The sequence below is a fragment of the Drosophila eugracilis genome, unplaced genomic scaffold (assembly GCF_018153835.1).
Source record: "Drosophila eugracilis isolate 14026-0451.02 unplaced genomic scaffold, ASM1815383v1 contig_445, whole genome shotgun sequence".
NCBI classification, from domain to species: domain Eukaryota; kingdom Metazoa; phylum Arthropoda; class Insecta; order Diptera; family Drosophilidae; genus Drosophila; species Drosophila eugracilis.
Window position 1 is genome coordinate 171,137 of NW_024573311.1, and position 14,990 is coordinate 186,126.

The 14,990-nt window shown below is 41.6% G+C and overlaps 4 protein-coding genes across 4 annotated transcripts; 3 read left to right on the top strand and 1 right to left on the bottom strand.

The window, feature by feature from the left end:
* The first annotated feature begins 3,612 nt into the window (after positions 1-3,612).
* LOC108111098 (lipase 1) lies at positions 3,613-7,911 on the top strand. The gene is made up of 6 exons (XM_017220438.2): positions 3,613-3,807; positions 4,035-4,212; positions 4,405-4,670; positions 4,720-4,869; positions 6,866-6,994; positions 7,053-7,911. The coding sequence occupies exons 1-6, from the start codon at positions 3,700-3,702 to the stop codon at positions 7,461-7,463; spliced, it is 1,242 nt and encodes a 413-aa protein (XP_017075927.2). The 5' UTR covers positions 3,613-3,699; the 3' UTR covers positions 7,464-7,911.
* LOC108111097 (aminomethyltransferase, mitochondrial) lies at positions 4,928-6,252 on the bottom strand. The gene is made up of 2 exons (XM_017220437.2): positions 5,788-6,252; positions 4,928-5,725 (listed from the first exon to the last, which is right to left on the bottom strand). The coding sequence occupies exons 1-2, from the start codon at positions 6,244-6,246 to the stop codon at positions 4,967-4,969; spliced, it is 1,218 nt and encodes a 405-aa protein (XP_017075926.2). The 5' UTR covers positions 6,247-6,252; the 3' UTR covers positions 4,928-4,966.
* A 565-nt stretch (positions 7,912-8,476) lies between the features above and the next one.
* Positions 8,477-10,486, top strand: LOC108111096 (lipase 1). Its single transcript, XM_017220436.2, is given in 6 exon segments — positions 8,477-8,815; positions 9,066-9,243; positions 9,309-9,664; positions 9,765-9,902; positions 9,959-10,225; positions 10,227-10,486. Coding segments are annotated over 6 exon segments (1,317 nt in total). The 5' UTR covers positions 8,477-8,611; the 3' UTR covers positions 10,401-10,486.
* Positions 10,487-12,224: 1,738 nt separating this feature from the next.
* LOC108111134 (fibroin heavy chain) lies at positions 12,225-14,973 on the top strand. Its single transcript, XM_041819074.1, has one exon. It carries the CDS (start codon positions 12,408-12,410, stop codon positions 14,883-14,885), a length of 2,478 nt encoding a protein of 825 aa, XP_041675008.1. The 5' UTR covers positions 12,225-12,407; the 3' UTR covers positions 14,886-14,973.
* The last annotated feature ends 17 nt before the right edge of the window (positions 14,974-14,990 follow it).

Genomic DNA, 14,990 nt, shown 5'->3' on the forward strand with positions numbered 1-14,990 from the left:
AAGTTTTCATTGCAAACTCGGAAAACGGAAACGTTTTCTACAACGTCATCAGAAACGCATAACATTCCCGAAAAGGGGGAAAACAGGAAGCAAACTTTTTGGCGCAAGTTCAGCGAAAGTTTTCGCAGCAAAGAGAAATTTAACTAATTCCATTATGCATAAAAGTGTAAAAAAAAATATATATATAGCAAAAGGCATTTGGAAAATGTTAAACAAAAATGTGAAAACTTTGCCCTTGTTGCTTCGCCAGGCCAATGGAATTTTCCTTGGCTCCTCGGACACGGCAAGGTGGAAATTTGCTTTTCAAAACATGCTTTAATTCCGCTCAAAAGCTCACGTTTTGTTTATTTAAAAGGCGCACATAATTCGAAGGATACTTGGTGGGAAGAATACTTTACACTTAATAGATAATAGAGGCTTGAACTTTGACCAGTTTTTTAACTTAAGAAGGAGAAGAACTTTGGAGGCGCATCTCTGTTTAAAATGTTTTCTTAAATATTTTGGTCATCACCTAACCAAATCTAGAGTTTATGTGTAAATAAATCCATAAAATAAAACAAATGTATTATTATTGTTAATGGAAATGGAAATTTAAAGGAGAGATTTTTAGATTTGTACTTGTAAATAATTAATAATGTCACTTCCAAGAACATACAAAATCCCTAGACAACGAAATAGCAAGAGCGGCGAGATGTCAATCAAGTGACAACGAGTCACCATCGAGCGAAAGAGGTAAAAAGAGGACGGGGAAGATTATAGCGACGACGAGTGACCATCTGGCGAAAGAAGTGGAAACCAAGAAAAAAGTTCGTCAAAAAAGTAGAATGACAACGAGATAAGAAATGAGAGAACAATGAACGAAGGCGGAGTATTCGAGAAGATCTGATGAAGTGAAGGCGTGCTCAAGCGGAGCCAAAACGACGTGACGACGATCGGAATTTAATTTAAACATTGCTTTAAATAATATAATATAAACGCAAATATAACAAAACATAAATCACCATATGTATGTACTTGAGAAATATATAGCCAGGTTCTTCCAATTCTGTAAGTATACAAAATCTTTCTTACTTACTTCACCATTATTGTAGTCACTAATTTTCCCATAACCTACCCCAAGAAAGCACAAAAGCCTCTTCCTTCTTTTACATTCAGGCCAAAAATCCTATTTATAACCAAAATGAAATCATTAAGCGGCTTTTACTGTCAACACAAATGGCACGCAAACATTTCAAAAGCAATTCGCATTCACGAATAGGAAATAATAAAAATAAAGAAGCGACTCACATAGGCAAAAAAAAAGGAAATATTCTAAAAAAAAAAGAAAAGTTGCCATGCAATTGAGTTGAAAGACAAACAAAAAGGAAAATTCTGCGGAAAAGGGAAATCGAAGGAGGGCTTCTGAAATGAAAAGCTGTTGCCACAATAAACGAGACACGATTCATTCACTCACTTACCCAGCCAGTCAGTTCGTCAATTACATTGATTTCGTGTGCGGTTGTGTCTGTGCGAGAATTTCCACCTGCCGGAAAAGTTCAACGGCGGGAAATGGGAGCGAAAAGTCGAGGGGGTGAAAACTCAGCCGTCGCTATTGTCACCCTCGGCGCATTTTGATTTGTCTATCTGTCGTTTAATAATACAAAGTGTCCTTTGCTTCGATTCCTTTACCAAATATTTTCGACAATTTCCTTCAACAACAACAGGAACGGCGGCAAGTGATTGACTTTTGTTTGCTACCATTATTTTCATTACTATTTTCATTTTCATTTTTGTTTTGGCCGCAAACTTGTTTACCTCGCTGTTATTTACTCGCCGTAATGATTTTTCTATCAAACGCTTAGCATCGGGCCCTCCGAATTCACCTTTATGCCAAAATGCCAAATGCCAAAAATGTCAATTGATGCGTGCTGAATCACCGTGCTCCGATCGCCCCCGTTTATGGTTCATGTTTTACGAGGCGTAAAGAGTGTCATTAGAGCAGATAAATACGTGTAATTTTGGCACAGTTTTATGGGTGGAAATTTCAAAATGATGATGTGTTTCTTCTTATTTCATGCAAATTTTTGAAACTGTGTGTATGGGGAATAAGTGAATTATTATTTCTGATATGTTATCAGAAATTAAATGAAACAATATAGCTTAAGGTATTGAAAAACATGTTCAGGTTGTAAGTTAGAGCATGTTTTAAAGGCTTCTGAAAACCTAGTTGTAGATCCACTTGAAAAATTTAAAATTCAACTTTAAAAGTGCGTCTTAAATTACTTCCGCCGACTAGAATGAACTGCATCGATTTGTTTATGATACCATCTCCCCATCTTCCAAAAGTCTAGCCACCGTTTCATAAATTCAGTCAGTGTATATTTTAAATTTTTTTTACTCCGATTCCATGGCATTGCATCGCTTCGCTGGCTGTTGTAACCGCAGCCAAATTAATTTTCAACTCTCTGGACTTCACTTCGACTGCCGTGTGGGCGTGACAAATGCAGCCAGAGTAAATTGCATAATTGCAGCTTTATTAAATTTAATAAAAATTCATACATATGCCAGAGCCGCCGACATGACACGCCCTCCACAGACGGAAAAGGGCGGCCGGAGGATCTCGCACCCTTTTTTCACTTCCGTTAATCGACTGCACTTTTGCATCCCGTTGACTGCACACAGATGCCGGTGGTAGCTTTATTTCACGAAATCAGAATACAGGAATGAGAACCCCTTTAACAAGTCCTGGGACCAATGGGCAGTGCATGTCCTTTGTTGCCAGTCGCCAGTCGTAGCCCTCACCTTATCAAACGCCCAACGCCCTCTGTGCCCTGCCTTGTGGTTATTTTTTCCATTCACATTTTTGTATTCCATTTAATTTGGCGTTTGCTTCTGGCTCACAACGCTTTCTTTTGGCCTTTCATTCAGACGGATTTTTTTTTTCGTATTCCCACCCTTCCACTTTTAAGCGTAATTTTAATAAAGTTCGCTGGGATTTTTTGTTGTCCGGGCGGGTAGTCAATTGTTATCTCCCAACGATAAGTAAATAAAAGCGAACAGGGGAACGGTCTGTTCCCGAGTTGCAATTGCAACTGGATTGCTGTTGGTTTTCACATTTTCCTTTTCCCTTTTACATACTTTTCTCTCTTTTGCGAATATGAATATTACTTACTGAGTGATAAGACCATGGGGACTGCAATTAATTGTGAGAGTTTCCATACGGATTCCACTACGGATGCGGGTGCGTTGGCATAATTCAATCTATTTTATTTAAGCTTTCCGTTAAGCTTTATTTAATTGCGTATTTTCAGTGCCGGGCATTTCGGTGAATGTAAGGAAGGAGAATTAATTAAACAATTTAAAGTTCGAATACGTTTACTACGTTATTACTTCGGTTAATTAAAGTTTACAGTTTGGTTCATTAGTAACTTCTGTTTGTTATTTCTAAACATAGTTTTTGCTTAAATTACTAAATTTTATATTCATTAGCTCTTAAATGTTACTAAAATTTGTAAATAACTAGTGGTCATAAAGTGGCTTGTCTCTTAAACGTTTTGGCCCATCCAAGTAATTAGCTTTTTGCACACCTCTACACATTTTCCAGCAATAACTCGATTTTTAGGCGTTTAGTCAAGTGGAAAGATGATCAGGAAAACTGGGCAATTAGTGCATCCATGCCAGGCTGGCCACCATCACATCCGACTTAGTTGAAAGGGTGAAATGAGTGGGTTAGGCTGGATCGAAGCCATCAAAGTAATGCTCATCGTGTGTGCAATCGGCAGAAATGCCTTCGCCTCTCAGCCGGAGTCGCGATATAAATGGACTACGGTAGGTGTGAGGCCTGAAGCCATTCCGCTACTATTATTTTCGTACACTTAGAATAGATACTTAAAGTTAAATAATTAATTAGTTATTTTGGTCCAAATATTAAAGTGGCTATTTTTTGAGGGATATCAAATAAATTTTTTTGAATATTCTTAATCAAAATGAACAAATTATATCATTTTCTAAGCCTAGCAACACACATTTTTCTTCTATGTAATCTATACTTTTAGATGGACTGGCTGGAGGCCCAGAATGTCACTCATGAAGTGCACAATGTGACCACGGCGGATGGCTATCAGCTGCAGGTGCAACGTCTGCCGCGTCTGGGAGCTAAGCCCGTGCTTCTGGTTCACGGACTACTGGGCTCCTCCCTGGGTTGGGTCTGCCTGGGTCCTGAGCGGAGTTTGGGTAAGCAAATGTGTACTTCGGGCCATGCACTTTAATACAAGTTAATAAAGTTAGTAAATTAATAATAATTATTCCAATTTGAAGATAGTTTTTTGTTGCCTTTAGTTAGAATGAAATTCAATAAGAGTTTTTATATAAAGAGCTTTATATTTAGTGAGTAACCAAATTCCAAAAATATTTTTCTCTGTGCAGCCTTTCAGCTGTACAAGCGCGAGTACGACGTTTGGCTGGCGAACCTGCGCGGAGTGGCGCCCTACGGACGGCAGCACATCGACTTGACCGATGTGATGGCCGATTTTTGGCACTACAGTTTCCACGAGCATGGCGCCTACGATTTGCCAGCCATAATTGACCACATGGCGGAGGTCACAGGCGGTGAGCAAGAGGATCATAAAGATGGTCCCGAGGCGGATGAGGAACAAATGCCGCACCAGGTGCTGCTAATTGGACACTCTCAGGTGAGCGGTGAGGGTTAGGTGGCGAACTCCTCCTAAACACTGCTCTTAGGCCTTTAATGCATTCCTGGTCCTGTGCTCTGTGCATCCGCGGTTCAACCAGCGCATTCAGCTGATGCAGGCCCTGGCACCCTTGGCTCGACTGCATCGACAGGTGCGATTCGATTCCTTTCAGGTGCGCAACTTTATGAAGTTTATCAAGGTAATTGCTTGAAAATCTGCACTTGTAATTTTTAACATAGATTTTATACTAGCTTCCATTTAAAACTTATTTTTAATTATTTATTTTCTCCGAATATTTATTTCTTTGGTTTATTATAATAGTTAGCCTTGACAAAAGGCATTTTGGTAACTTCCGCCTCGTAGAATTTGTCGCGAACCTTAAACTCCACCTTAGTGCCAGGAGCCTTAAGATTCTCTGATACATAACCAATAGCAATGTTGCGTCCTGCACTGGGACTTGGGCAACCACTGGTCACTTGACCCACTTGCTGACCTTGGCTAAAGATGGCCACACCAGAACGAGCTGGCGGTGGCTTGACTCCCAACATCTGCAGACCCACTCGTCGCCGGCTAACTCCTTCTTTTAGCTGGCTGAGAATTACATCAGCTCCAGGGAAATCCCGGGTTGAGCGACGTCTCTTAGCTATCAGCCAGGAAAGAGCGGCTTCTACGGGTGTGGTTTTTGAATCAATATCATTGCCATAGAGACAAAGACCCGCTTCTAATCTCAGAGAATCTCTGGCTCCCAGGCCAGCAAGCTTAAGGCTGCCATTCTGAAGAAGAGCTTCGGTGAGGTTTTTAACCTGACTGGACTCCACTGATATTTCCACACCATCCTCTCCGGTGTAGCCACACCTAGTGACCCTGACATTGGGAATACCAGCCAAAGAGGTGACAAAAGATGTCATAAAGTATGCTTTATCCAAAGAGACTTCCTTTGGCAGTAGTTTCGTTAGTTCCGTTGCTACTTGGGGACCCTGAACAGCTACTAGAGATTGATCGGTGGGGGTTAGGAACTCAATTGTTACATCTTTGCCTTGGGACTTGAAGTTATTCTGAAGAGATCAAAATGAGAATTTCTCTATCGCAATTCGAATCTAAGAAATTGTCGACCTACCACAGCTGCAGTCATAATTCCAATGTCCTGTTGCTTCATCGCCGCATTGGATACGACGTAGAGTTCCTTTTCGCTGACTTTGTTCACGATGAGATCATCTAGGATGCCACCCGCTTCGTTGGTGAAGACAGTAAGGGTGCCACTGCCATTGGGAGTGCCCAGGATGTCTGCTGTGCAAACGGACTCCAGACAGGCGGCCGCATCCTTGCCGAAAACCCGAGTCTGAAGCATATGCGAGACATCGAAGATGGAGCCCACTTGGCGGGTGTGAAGGTGCGAGGCGATGATGCTCTGGTCCGAATACTGTACCGGCAGGGCATAGCCTCCAAAGTTCACGATTTTCCCGCCCTTTTCCACGTGGAAATCGTAGAGTGCGGTGCGCTGGCCCTCGCCGGTGGCAGAGGAGGCGTGGCGCAGACCGTTGAGGGCGATGGGCAGTCGATTGCTTAGTCTGAACATCGCGCTGTGACTGAAGCACGGATGGAGGACATTGCTAAGATCGGTTGTAGATGGTACACTGAAAGATTTAAGATAACAAAAGGAACTAAGATTTAAAAATATTAGAAATAGATTCTAACTTAGAATGAGGAATCTAGTCATATCTTTAGAACATACTTTGGATTAAAAAAAAAATATCGAAGTCTACCTTTTCTTCCAGTGTTGCTGATAACGACCTGACACCGCTTGACATCGCCACAGAGATAGGAAACCAATGAGCGGGGAGAGGCATTGAGATTATTTAGAGAAGGGAATTCACTCGGTGATAACCCCCTGGTGTGACTTGAGATGTGTTTTGGTGGATCTTGGGTCTGGGTCTGGGGAAAGTAAAACAAATCAGCTGAGTGGAATCCATTTCAGTGGAAAAATTCAATAAAAAGTAATGCATTTTAAAGTAGGTTCGGTGACTGAATGCTTATTCTAGCTTAACTAAAGTGAAAAGTTTATAGGTGTTTGAACATAACCTTTTTGAGTCTTAATGTTAATTTTCATAATTATAAGTTTATTTTTACATGCTTTTACATTGCTTTAAATTTAGTTTAAAATTTGTATAAATTTTTAATCATTTTCTTATTTTCAGAAACGCCAAAAGAGTAATAAGTTTGAGATCTTTCCGCCTGGCTACTTTCGAAAAATTTGTCAAAGCAAAAGAGATCTTTGCGAATATTATACCAAGCAGTTGGCAGGCAGTGCGCAGAGTAACAAAAAGGTTATATAACAATTATAAAAAATATATATTTAAATTTCTTTTTATTCTGTTTCCACAGTTACTAGAACCCTTTAACTACGAAAACCTACTACAAGGCGGTTCCGCGAGGGAGATAAAACATCTACACCAGATATGGAAATCGGGTGACTTTATTTCCTATGATTTTGGACCAGTTGAGAATATGCAAATATATCACGGAGTAGAAGCCCTCTCTTACAATATAAGTCAGATCACAGTGCCGATTATTTTATATTTTGGAGAAACCGATGCGATTGCCACGCCAGAAGGCGTACATGCGATCTATGCCAAAATGCTAAAATCAGTGAAAAGTGTAAGGAGAATCAACTCGCCAAAGTTCAACCACTTTGATTTCCTGATCTCCAACGATGTTAAAGGCCTGGTCAACGACAAGTTAATTGAGCAAATGGGACAGTTTCTGGATGGGCGATTGCCATACGTAATTGAATGACCGCCAAATAAAAAGGTGTCATCAAAGGCGTTCATTGAGATCCATTGTACTACCAAATGACGAACAAAAAGTAATTGCCCAGCGAAATGGTTTATTTGCCTTGGCATTCGGCCAAAAATGACAATTATGTAATGCGGTAGCCAAAACCAAAATCATAAAAAATATATACATATAGATGTATAATTCAAAAAGGCAGCCGCCAAGTGGTCGACACTTTTACTTTCTTTTGATGGCCAACACAAAAAAGGTATCTGTTTGCAGTGTCTTTTGTGCTGCTTTTGGCCAAAAAAAAGGTTTGGGTTATTAAGTCATATCGATGGTAAGACGAAAGAGGAGAACTAATGATAATTACCTTAATGGAAATGTTTTGACTGGTCTTACAACGGGTGGTAGGTGGGTGGTTTGCACTTAATAAATATTGTAAATTTAACAGGTGAATTATTAAAACTTTTTTATAATTGAATTTATAAATAAATTTAAGCCAACTTTCGAAATTTAAATTATTTTTATTTTCGTGGAAGTGAAAATGTCATGGGACAGCCTTGTCGTAAATTTTAAATAATTAATTTGAATTTTTAATAAAAACTAAACATTTTTTTTTTTTTTTTTCATGTGAAATCATAAAAAAGTCATTATGAATGATAAGATTATTGGTAACATAGTTTAATTTGAAAACTGATTAAATTTCTGACACGATGCTTCACTGTACTGGCTGCACTTGATAAGTTTCTTGTTGCCGATTGTCATGCCCTACGCATCCAAAATATAGCTTCCCCCCTGACAGCCCCCTTCTTAACCATATTTAATTAACTGGCCGAAAAAGGTAAAACGCAATCGAAATGTAAACAAAAGAAGCTAACACGTCACAGTGCGCAATGTTGTTGTCTGATCGAAAGTTTTTTCGTATTTCGGCATTTTTTTTTTATTATTTTTTTTTGATTTTTTGTTTTTGTAGTTGCTGCAGAGGCCCTCTGCAGAAGTTCGTCGATGTGGTTTTTGTAGCCGGCGGTTTGAACCATTGACAGTTTTCGAATTGGTCTTTAGTTCAGTTCGCGTCGCGTTGCGTTGAGGTTGAGGTTGAATTCCACAGACAGAGCCTCGCTTACGTGTGAAAGTGAAACTTGCCGAAAATTTGTGGCCAAATCAAGATGCGGTGCAGTCTGAGGATGCGGCTGATTTTGCTTTTGGGCCTGTGTGTGTTTATCTGCAGGACTCAGGGCCAGCTTATTGGTGGTGAGGAGGACGAAGAGGACGAGGAGGAGGAGGAAGAGGAGGAGGAGAGTGTCGAGGATGAAACCTTGGAGGAGCGGCTGCAACGAAAGAACATTAAGCAGGATTCTACACTCAGTGTGGTAGGAATAAGTTCAGAAAAATCTTTTTAATTCAAGAAATAAGTGTTTTGTGAATTAAAAGTTAAAGTCAATAATTCCAGTCTTAAAACTTTAAATAATACAAATTTTAAATTCCAAATTCAAAATTCTTTTGTGATATTGGACAGCTCTTCGTTATGGAAAAATCAAATAACAATCAACCAACCAAGTTAAAGTTTATTCCCCTTTTCGCTGTCAACCTCAACACTTCTCACTCACATCTCGTCAACAGGACAAATTAATCGCCAAGTACGGCTACGAGGCGGAGGTGCATCATGTGACCACTGATGACGGATATATCCTCACCATGCACCGCATTCGCAAGCAGGGCGCCCCACCCTTTCTGCTCCAGCATGGACTCGTGGACAGCTCGGCGGGATTTGTGGTAATGGGTCCCAACGTAAGCCTGGGTAAGTGCCATCCGCATCGTTCGTGATTAATGGCCAAGTGATTACGACCGATGTCCACTTTGCAGCCTACTTGCTCGCCGACCACGACTATGACGTTTGGCTGGGGAATGCGCGGGGTAATCGCTACTCGAGGAATCATACCACCCTCGACCCGGACGAGTCGAAGTTCTGGGACTTTAGCTGGCACGAGATCGGCATGTACGACTTGCCAGCAATGATTGATCACGTGTTAAAGGTCACAGGTTTCCCGAAACTGCACTATGCTGGACACTCACAGGGATGCACCTCCTTCTTTGTGATGTGCTCCATGCGGCCAGCCTACAATGCCAAGGTCGTCTCCATGCAGGCCCTGGCGCCCGCTGTTTACGCCAAGGAGACCGAGGACCATCCTTACATTCGAGCCATCAGTCTGTATTTTAATGTGAGTAATGAGAAAATGGTTTCATTATCGTTTTGTGGGTAGTTATGGGTGTGGATAAAAGTTGGGAAGCAGAGAAATCTCAATTTTTAAATATTTTCAGAGCCTGGTGGGCAGTTCTATCAGGGAGATGTTCAACGGAGAGTTTCGTTTCCTGTGCCGCATGACCGAGGAAACGGAGCGGCTATGCATCGAAGCTGTCTTTGGGATCGTGGGTCGCAACTGGAATGAGTTCAACAGGGTAACTAATAATGATAGTTTAAAGATAGCCCAGATTAACTTTTTGTTCTGTTTTAGAAAATGTTCCCCGTAATCCTGGGTCACTATCCTGCAGGAGTGGCTGCCAAGCAGGTGAAGCACTTCATCCAAATCATCAAAAGCGGTCGCTTTGCACCGTACAGCTACAGTTCCAATAAGAATATGCAGTTGTACAGAGATCACCTGCCACCACGTTATAATCTTAGCCAGGTGACAGTACCCACATTCGTGTATTACTCCACAAATGATTTGCTTTGTCATCCCCATGATGTGGAATCCATGTGCGATGACTTGGGCAACGTGACGGGGAAAGTACTTGGTTCCACAGAAAGAGTTCAATCACATGGATTTCCTTTGGGCCATTGACGTGAGGAAAATGCTCTACAGGCGCATGCTGCAGGTCCTCGGAAAAGTCCCTGAGGATTCGCATAAAGAGGCTAATAGATCCAGGAGAGGTGTACGAGGCAGTCGTGGGATCTAAAGTATTTGATCGGTTTTCTAAATTATTTCTGGGATATATTAAGTATTTATTTGACAAAAAATATATTTTAATTAGTAAGAGTAAAAGATTTTCATTTTTATCAGTTACCCTTAAAGTACCCTTTTAATATAAAATACAATATGGGAGAGTATATAATAGCCAAGCTGGCTCCATTAGCCACCGAGTTCTTTGAAATTCAATATTTATATATTTATTTGCACTCTGTTGTTTTTCCTCTTAAATATGGAAAAGATTTCCGCATTTGCATAGCATTTCGTATTTTCAAGTATGCATGAAGACCTCCAGCGGAAACGGAAGTCAAGTGTTTCTTTCGCCCCACAAAAGCCGTAACAGATTTTGCATCAACATCAGCAGCCAGCTGGCGGGCCAAGATACATGCATTTGTAAGCAGATTTCCTGCGAGCACAATTTTCCATTTTCCCAAGCGAATGCCAGTGGGCCAACAGCTGACACCGGGGCTAAGAAGCTGCTGCTGCTTTTCCTGCCGCCCCTCCGCTGACTTGACTTTCTTGGGCTTTTTGGCCCATATTGTCTTTGTCATTTGCATTTCTGTGGAGCTCAGCTCTGCTCAGCTGCGCTTTTCCTGCAACACCACCGGCAGTCAAGTTAAGTGAAAAACTGTGTCTAAGCTGGCGACAACAAAGTGGCACGTTGTCCATATCGATTCTTAAATGGTTTGGCTGGGAATGGGAAATAGAATTAGATAGCTTATCTACTTCCTTAACTTATAAAATCATTAGCTATCATAACTCCAAAAAATTCATTACCAGTTTACCTTATTAAAATCTGCCATGTAAATCATTAAAGACAGAAAATGATATTCTGGTTTTACTGGTTAGACTTATGAGGAATTGGTGACAATTTGAATATTATTGTTACACCGTTGTGACGCCATGTTGTAGACGTCATAGCAGCTGTAAAAACGATGCTAATTTTATCTTGCTTTGATTAGGCTAATTAATTGTTAGAAAAATAAAGGCACGAAAAATATGAATAACTTAGGGCGAGGCGAGAATGCTCTATTAGTAGGTAGAGTTTAGTTTATTGTAAATGTAGCTTTAATATTTATTTTTTAGTTTTTTATATATTTCCAAAATATACAAAGTACCTATTATGAAGTATATTTTCATTGTAAAACGTATCTACAACTAAACTATATCATTATATCATAATAAATTTATATAAATTAAACAATAAAAAAGGTTTAGTACAGATAAATGAATATAAATTTGATATTAAAATATCCATTGGTAACGTAACACAGATTAAAGAAGGTAATTTATGACATACCTTTCATTCACCTCTCTTTCAATATAAAATATTTGATCAATTTTAGTCTTACGTTACGGTATTTATTATAAGGTACCAATAAATATAATCTAACCATACAACTTATAAATAAATCTAAATTTCATGATGATATTCTTATAAAACGACTAAGCTTTCTCATAAAATAGAGTAGATAGTCAGTTTCTGAAGACTTTTTCTTTGAGAATTAATTGACCCTAATTTTGGTATCTGCGCACAGCACGTGCTATATTTTTAGCCTAGGGTGAATCCCCTAACCGAATAAGCACCTTCCAGACGCAAAAAAATGATGATAAATGTTAAGGAACTTGTTTTAACTCTTCGGTTTTTGAATAAATTAACGAAGAAAACGTCACCAAATTTGTATAGCTACGGTTTTACCTCTATTAATAGTAAAAAAGATAATTTAAAAGTTTTCCAATGATTAAAAGTTAAAAGTTTGTTTTTGGAAAAGTTTTTGAGATAAAATGTGAAATGAAATGCAATGAAAACTTGTAAAAGTTGGAATATATTCGTAATCTCTGTATTACTTTTAATTTAGAAAAATAAGTATAGAAATTGGAAATTCCTTTTAGCCAAGCACAACTGTATTAGCTATGACGTCTTTACTATTAGGCGTATTTTCGGTTCTATAAAAGCTAACCGTTTTCTCAAAAAGCAGTTAGTGACTTTTTGACAATGGTTCCCACGGGATTGTTTTTACTTCTGACTGCCTGCTGCGTGTCCCTGGCATCCGCCGGATTCGGGTTTGGCTTCGGTGGTGGTGGCATTGGATTGGGAGGCGGTAATGGAGGTTCCTCTGCCCAAGCCAGTCTTCCTGGCTTGAATTTGGGAGGAGGATATAATGGAGGATCCATTGGCTTGTCTGGCAGTGGATCCCATAGTGCTGGTTCATCTGGATCGATTTTAAATCAAGCTGCCAATGGCATTCTAGGCGCTGCAGGAACTGGAGCCAATGCTATCCATTCTGCAGGATCAGCTGCTGCTTCTCACGGAGCCCAGGCTGCCAATGGAGTACTGAATGCTGCAGGAAATGGAGCTAATATTGTCCACTCGGCGGGATCAGCTGCTGCCGCTCATCATGCTCAGGCTGCTAATGGAGTCCTGGATGCTGCAGCATCTGGAGCTAATTTTGTCCACTCTGCAGGAACTGCTGCTGCCGCTCATCATGCTCAGGCTGCCAATGGAGTGCTGAATGCTGCAGCAACAGGCGCCAATATTGTCCACTCTGCAGGATCTACTGCTGCCGCTCATCATGCTCAGGTTGATAAAGCAGTGCTTGATGCTGGAGCATCTGGAGCCAACGTGGTGCACTCTGCAGGATCTACTGCTGCCGCTCATCATGCTCAGGCTGCCAATGGAGTGCTGAATGCTGCAGCGACAGGCGCCAATATTGTCCACTCTGCAGGAACTGCTGCTGTCGCTCATCATGCTCAGGCTGCCAATGGAGTGCTGAATGCTGCAGCAACAGGCGCCAATATTGTCCACTCTGCAGGATCTACTGCTGCCGCTCATCATGCTCAGGTTGATAAAGCAGTGCTTGATGCTGGAGCATCTGGAGCCAACGTGGTGCACTCTGCAGGATCTAGTGCTGCCGCTCATCATGCTCAGGCTGCCAATGGAGTGCTGAATGCTGCAGCAACAGGCGCCAATATTGTCCACTCAGCAGGATCTGCTGCTGCAGCTCATCATGCTCAAGCTGCTAATGGAGTGCTGAATGCTGCAGCAACAGGCGCCAATATTGTCCACTCTGCAGGATCTACTGCTGCCGCTCATCATGCTCAGGCTGCCAATGGAGTGCTGAATGCTGCAGCAACTGGAGTCAATGTTGTCCATTCTGGTCACTTAAACCTTGAGACCACCGGAACTACTGGGTCCAACGCTGGGCACTTAAGCATCGGTTCATCTGGAATTTCTGGTTCCCATTCTGGTTCAGCTTCGACTTCCGGTGCTAACTCTGCCAAAATAACTGCCAGCCACGCCAATATTGGATCTTCGTCAACTGGTTCACAGCAGTCAGCATCTGTACAAGCGGGTTCTGCCAAGATCACAGTTGGCCATGCAAGTATTGGAAGCTCTGGAAGCAAGGTGGTCGGTTCTAACGCTGCTTCTGGTAGTGCTGGTCACATCAATGTTGGAACAACTGGAGGTGCATCATCCTCCACATATAAAACTGAATCCTCAAAAGTCTCATCCTCTGGAGGCTCATCTTCCGGTCATGGATCAGGATCTGGTGGTCAACTGAGCATTGGTTCATCTTCATCTGGTTCCCATGCTGTCGGAAATGTAAACATTAAACATTCCGAAACCTCTTATTCCTCGAAAACTGAAACCTCCAAGGTAACTGCTGGTCATACCCATATTAGTTCCGGATCCGCATCCATTGGAGCCTCTGGGACAAACGCAGGAACAGCCCATATCAAGACAGAACACAAGAAAGTCGAATCATCAGGTGCTGGTTCATCACTCAGTGGTTCAGGATCTGCCTCTCTCGGAATCCAATCCTCCGGCACAACCATTTCCGGATCATCCCAAACTGCCGGATCTCATGGAGTTGGCATTTCGGGATCAACTGGTTCGGGATCGAAGGTATCTTCGGGCTCAGCATCTCTCGGTGTGGGACATCTGAGCATTGGAGCAACTGATTTGAGTTCAAAGGGATCTTCTGGTCACCTAAGCATCGGATCTTCAGGAATCTCTGGATCTACCGGTTCTGGAGCAGGATCTTCAAAGATCAGTGCTGGACATTTGAGTATTGGTTCCTCTGGAACCAGCAACGGTGCCGGATCACTTTCTCTGGGATCCGGTGGCCTGACAGTTGGAGCAAACGGACACAAATCCACTACTGCTGGATCTGTTGGATTAACTGGTGCTCATCAGGCTGCATCTCTGACGCATGGAGTAGCCAGTGGAATACTGGGATCTGCTGCTGGATCGGGTCTCTCTCTCGGAGGAAACACTGGATCAAACGCAGGATCTAGCCATCTTTCCGTTGGCAACTCCGCTGGATATCATAAGGGAAGCATCAGCCTGGGTGGAAACGGTCTTAGCCTTGGTGGCAATCTCGGTGGAAACTCTGGAAGTGCTGGAATTGGATTGGGCGGCGCTCACATTGGTGGCTCCATTAACCGAGGCGCAGGTCTTTTCCTTGGTTAAACATATTCTTCGAAGTATTCCTTAGTATTGTAAATTAAAGTTTGTTTTTAAAGATATAAAAGTCCAGTAAAGATAATGTTAAATACAGGGTGGCCCATGTAAAGT

Coding starts and splice junctions, on each gene's coding strand:
- LOC108111098 (XM_017220438.2), top strand. CDS start 3,700: ATGAGTGGGTTAGGCTGGATCGAAGCCATCAAAGTAATGCTCATCGTG. Junction 4,213..4,404: donor GGGTCCTGAGCGGAGTTTGG/GTAAGCAAATGT, acceptor TTCTCTGTGCAG/CCTTTCAGCTGTACAAGCGC. Junction 6,995..7,052: donor GTGCGCAGAGTAACAAAAAG/GTTATATAACAA, acceptor CTGTTTCCACAG/TTACTAGAACCCTTTAACTA.
- LOC108111097 (XM_017220437.2), bottom strand. CDS start 6,246: ATGTTCAGACTAAGCAATCGACTGCCCATCGCCCTCAACGGTCTGCGC. Junction 5,726..5,787: donor GAATTATGACTGCAGCTGTG/GTAGGTCGACAA, acceptor TGATCTCTTCAG/AATAACTTCAAGTCCCAAGG.
- LOC108111134 (XM_041819074.1), top strand. CDS start 12,408: ATGGTTCCCACGGGATTGTTTTTACTTCTGACTGCCTGCTGCGTGTCC.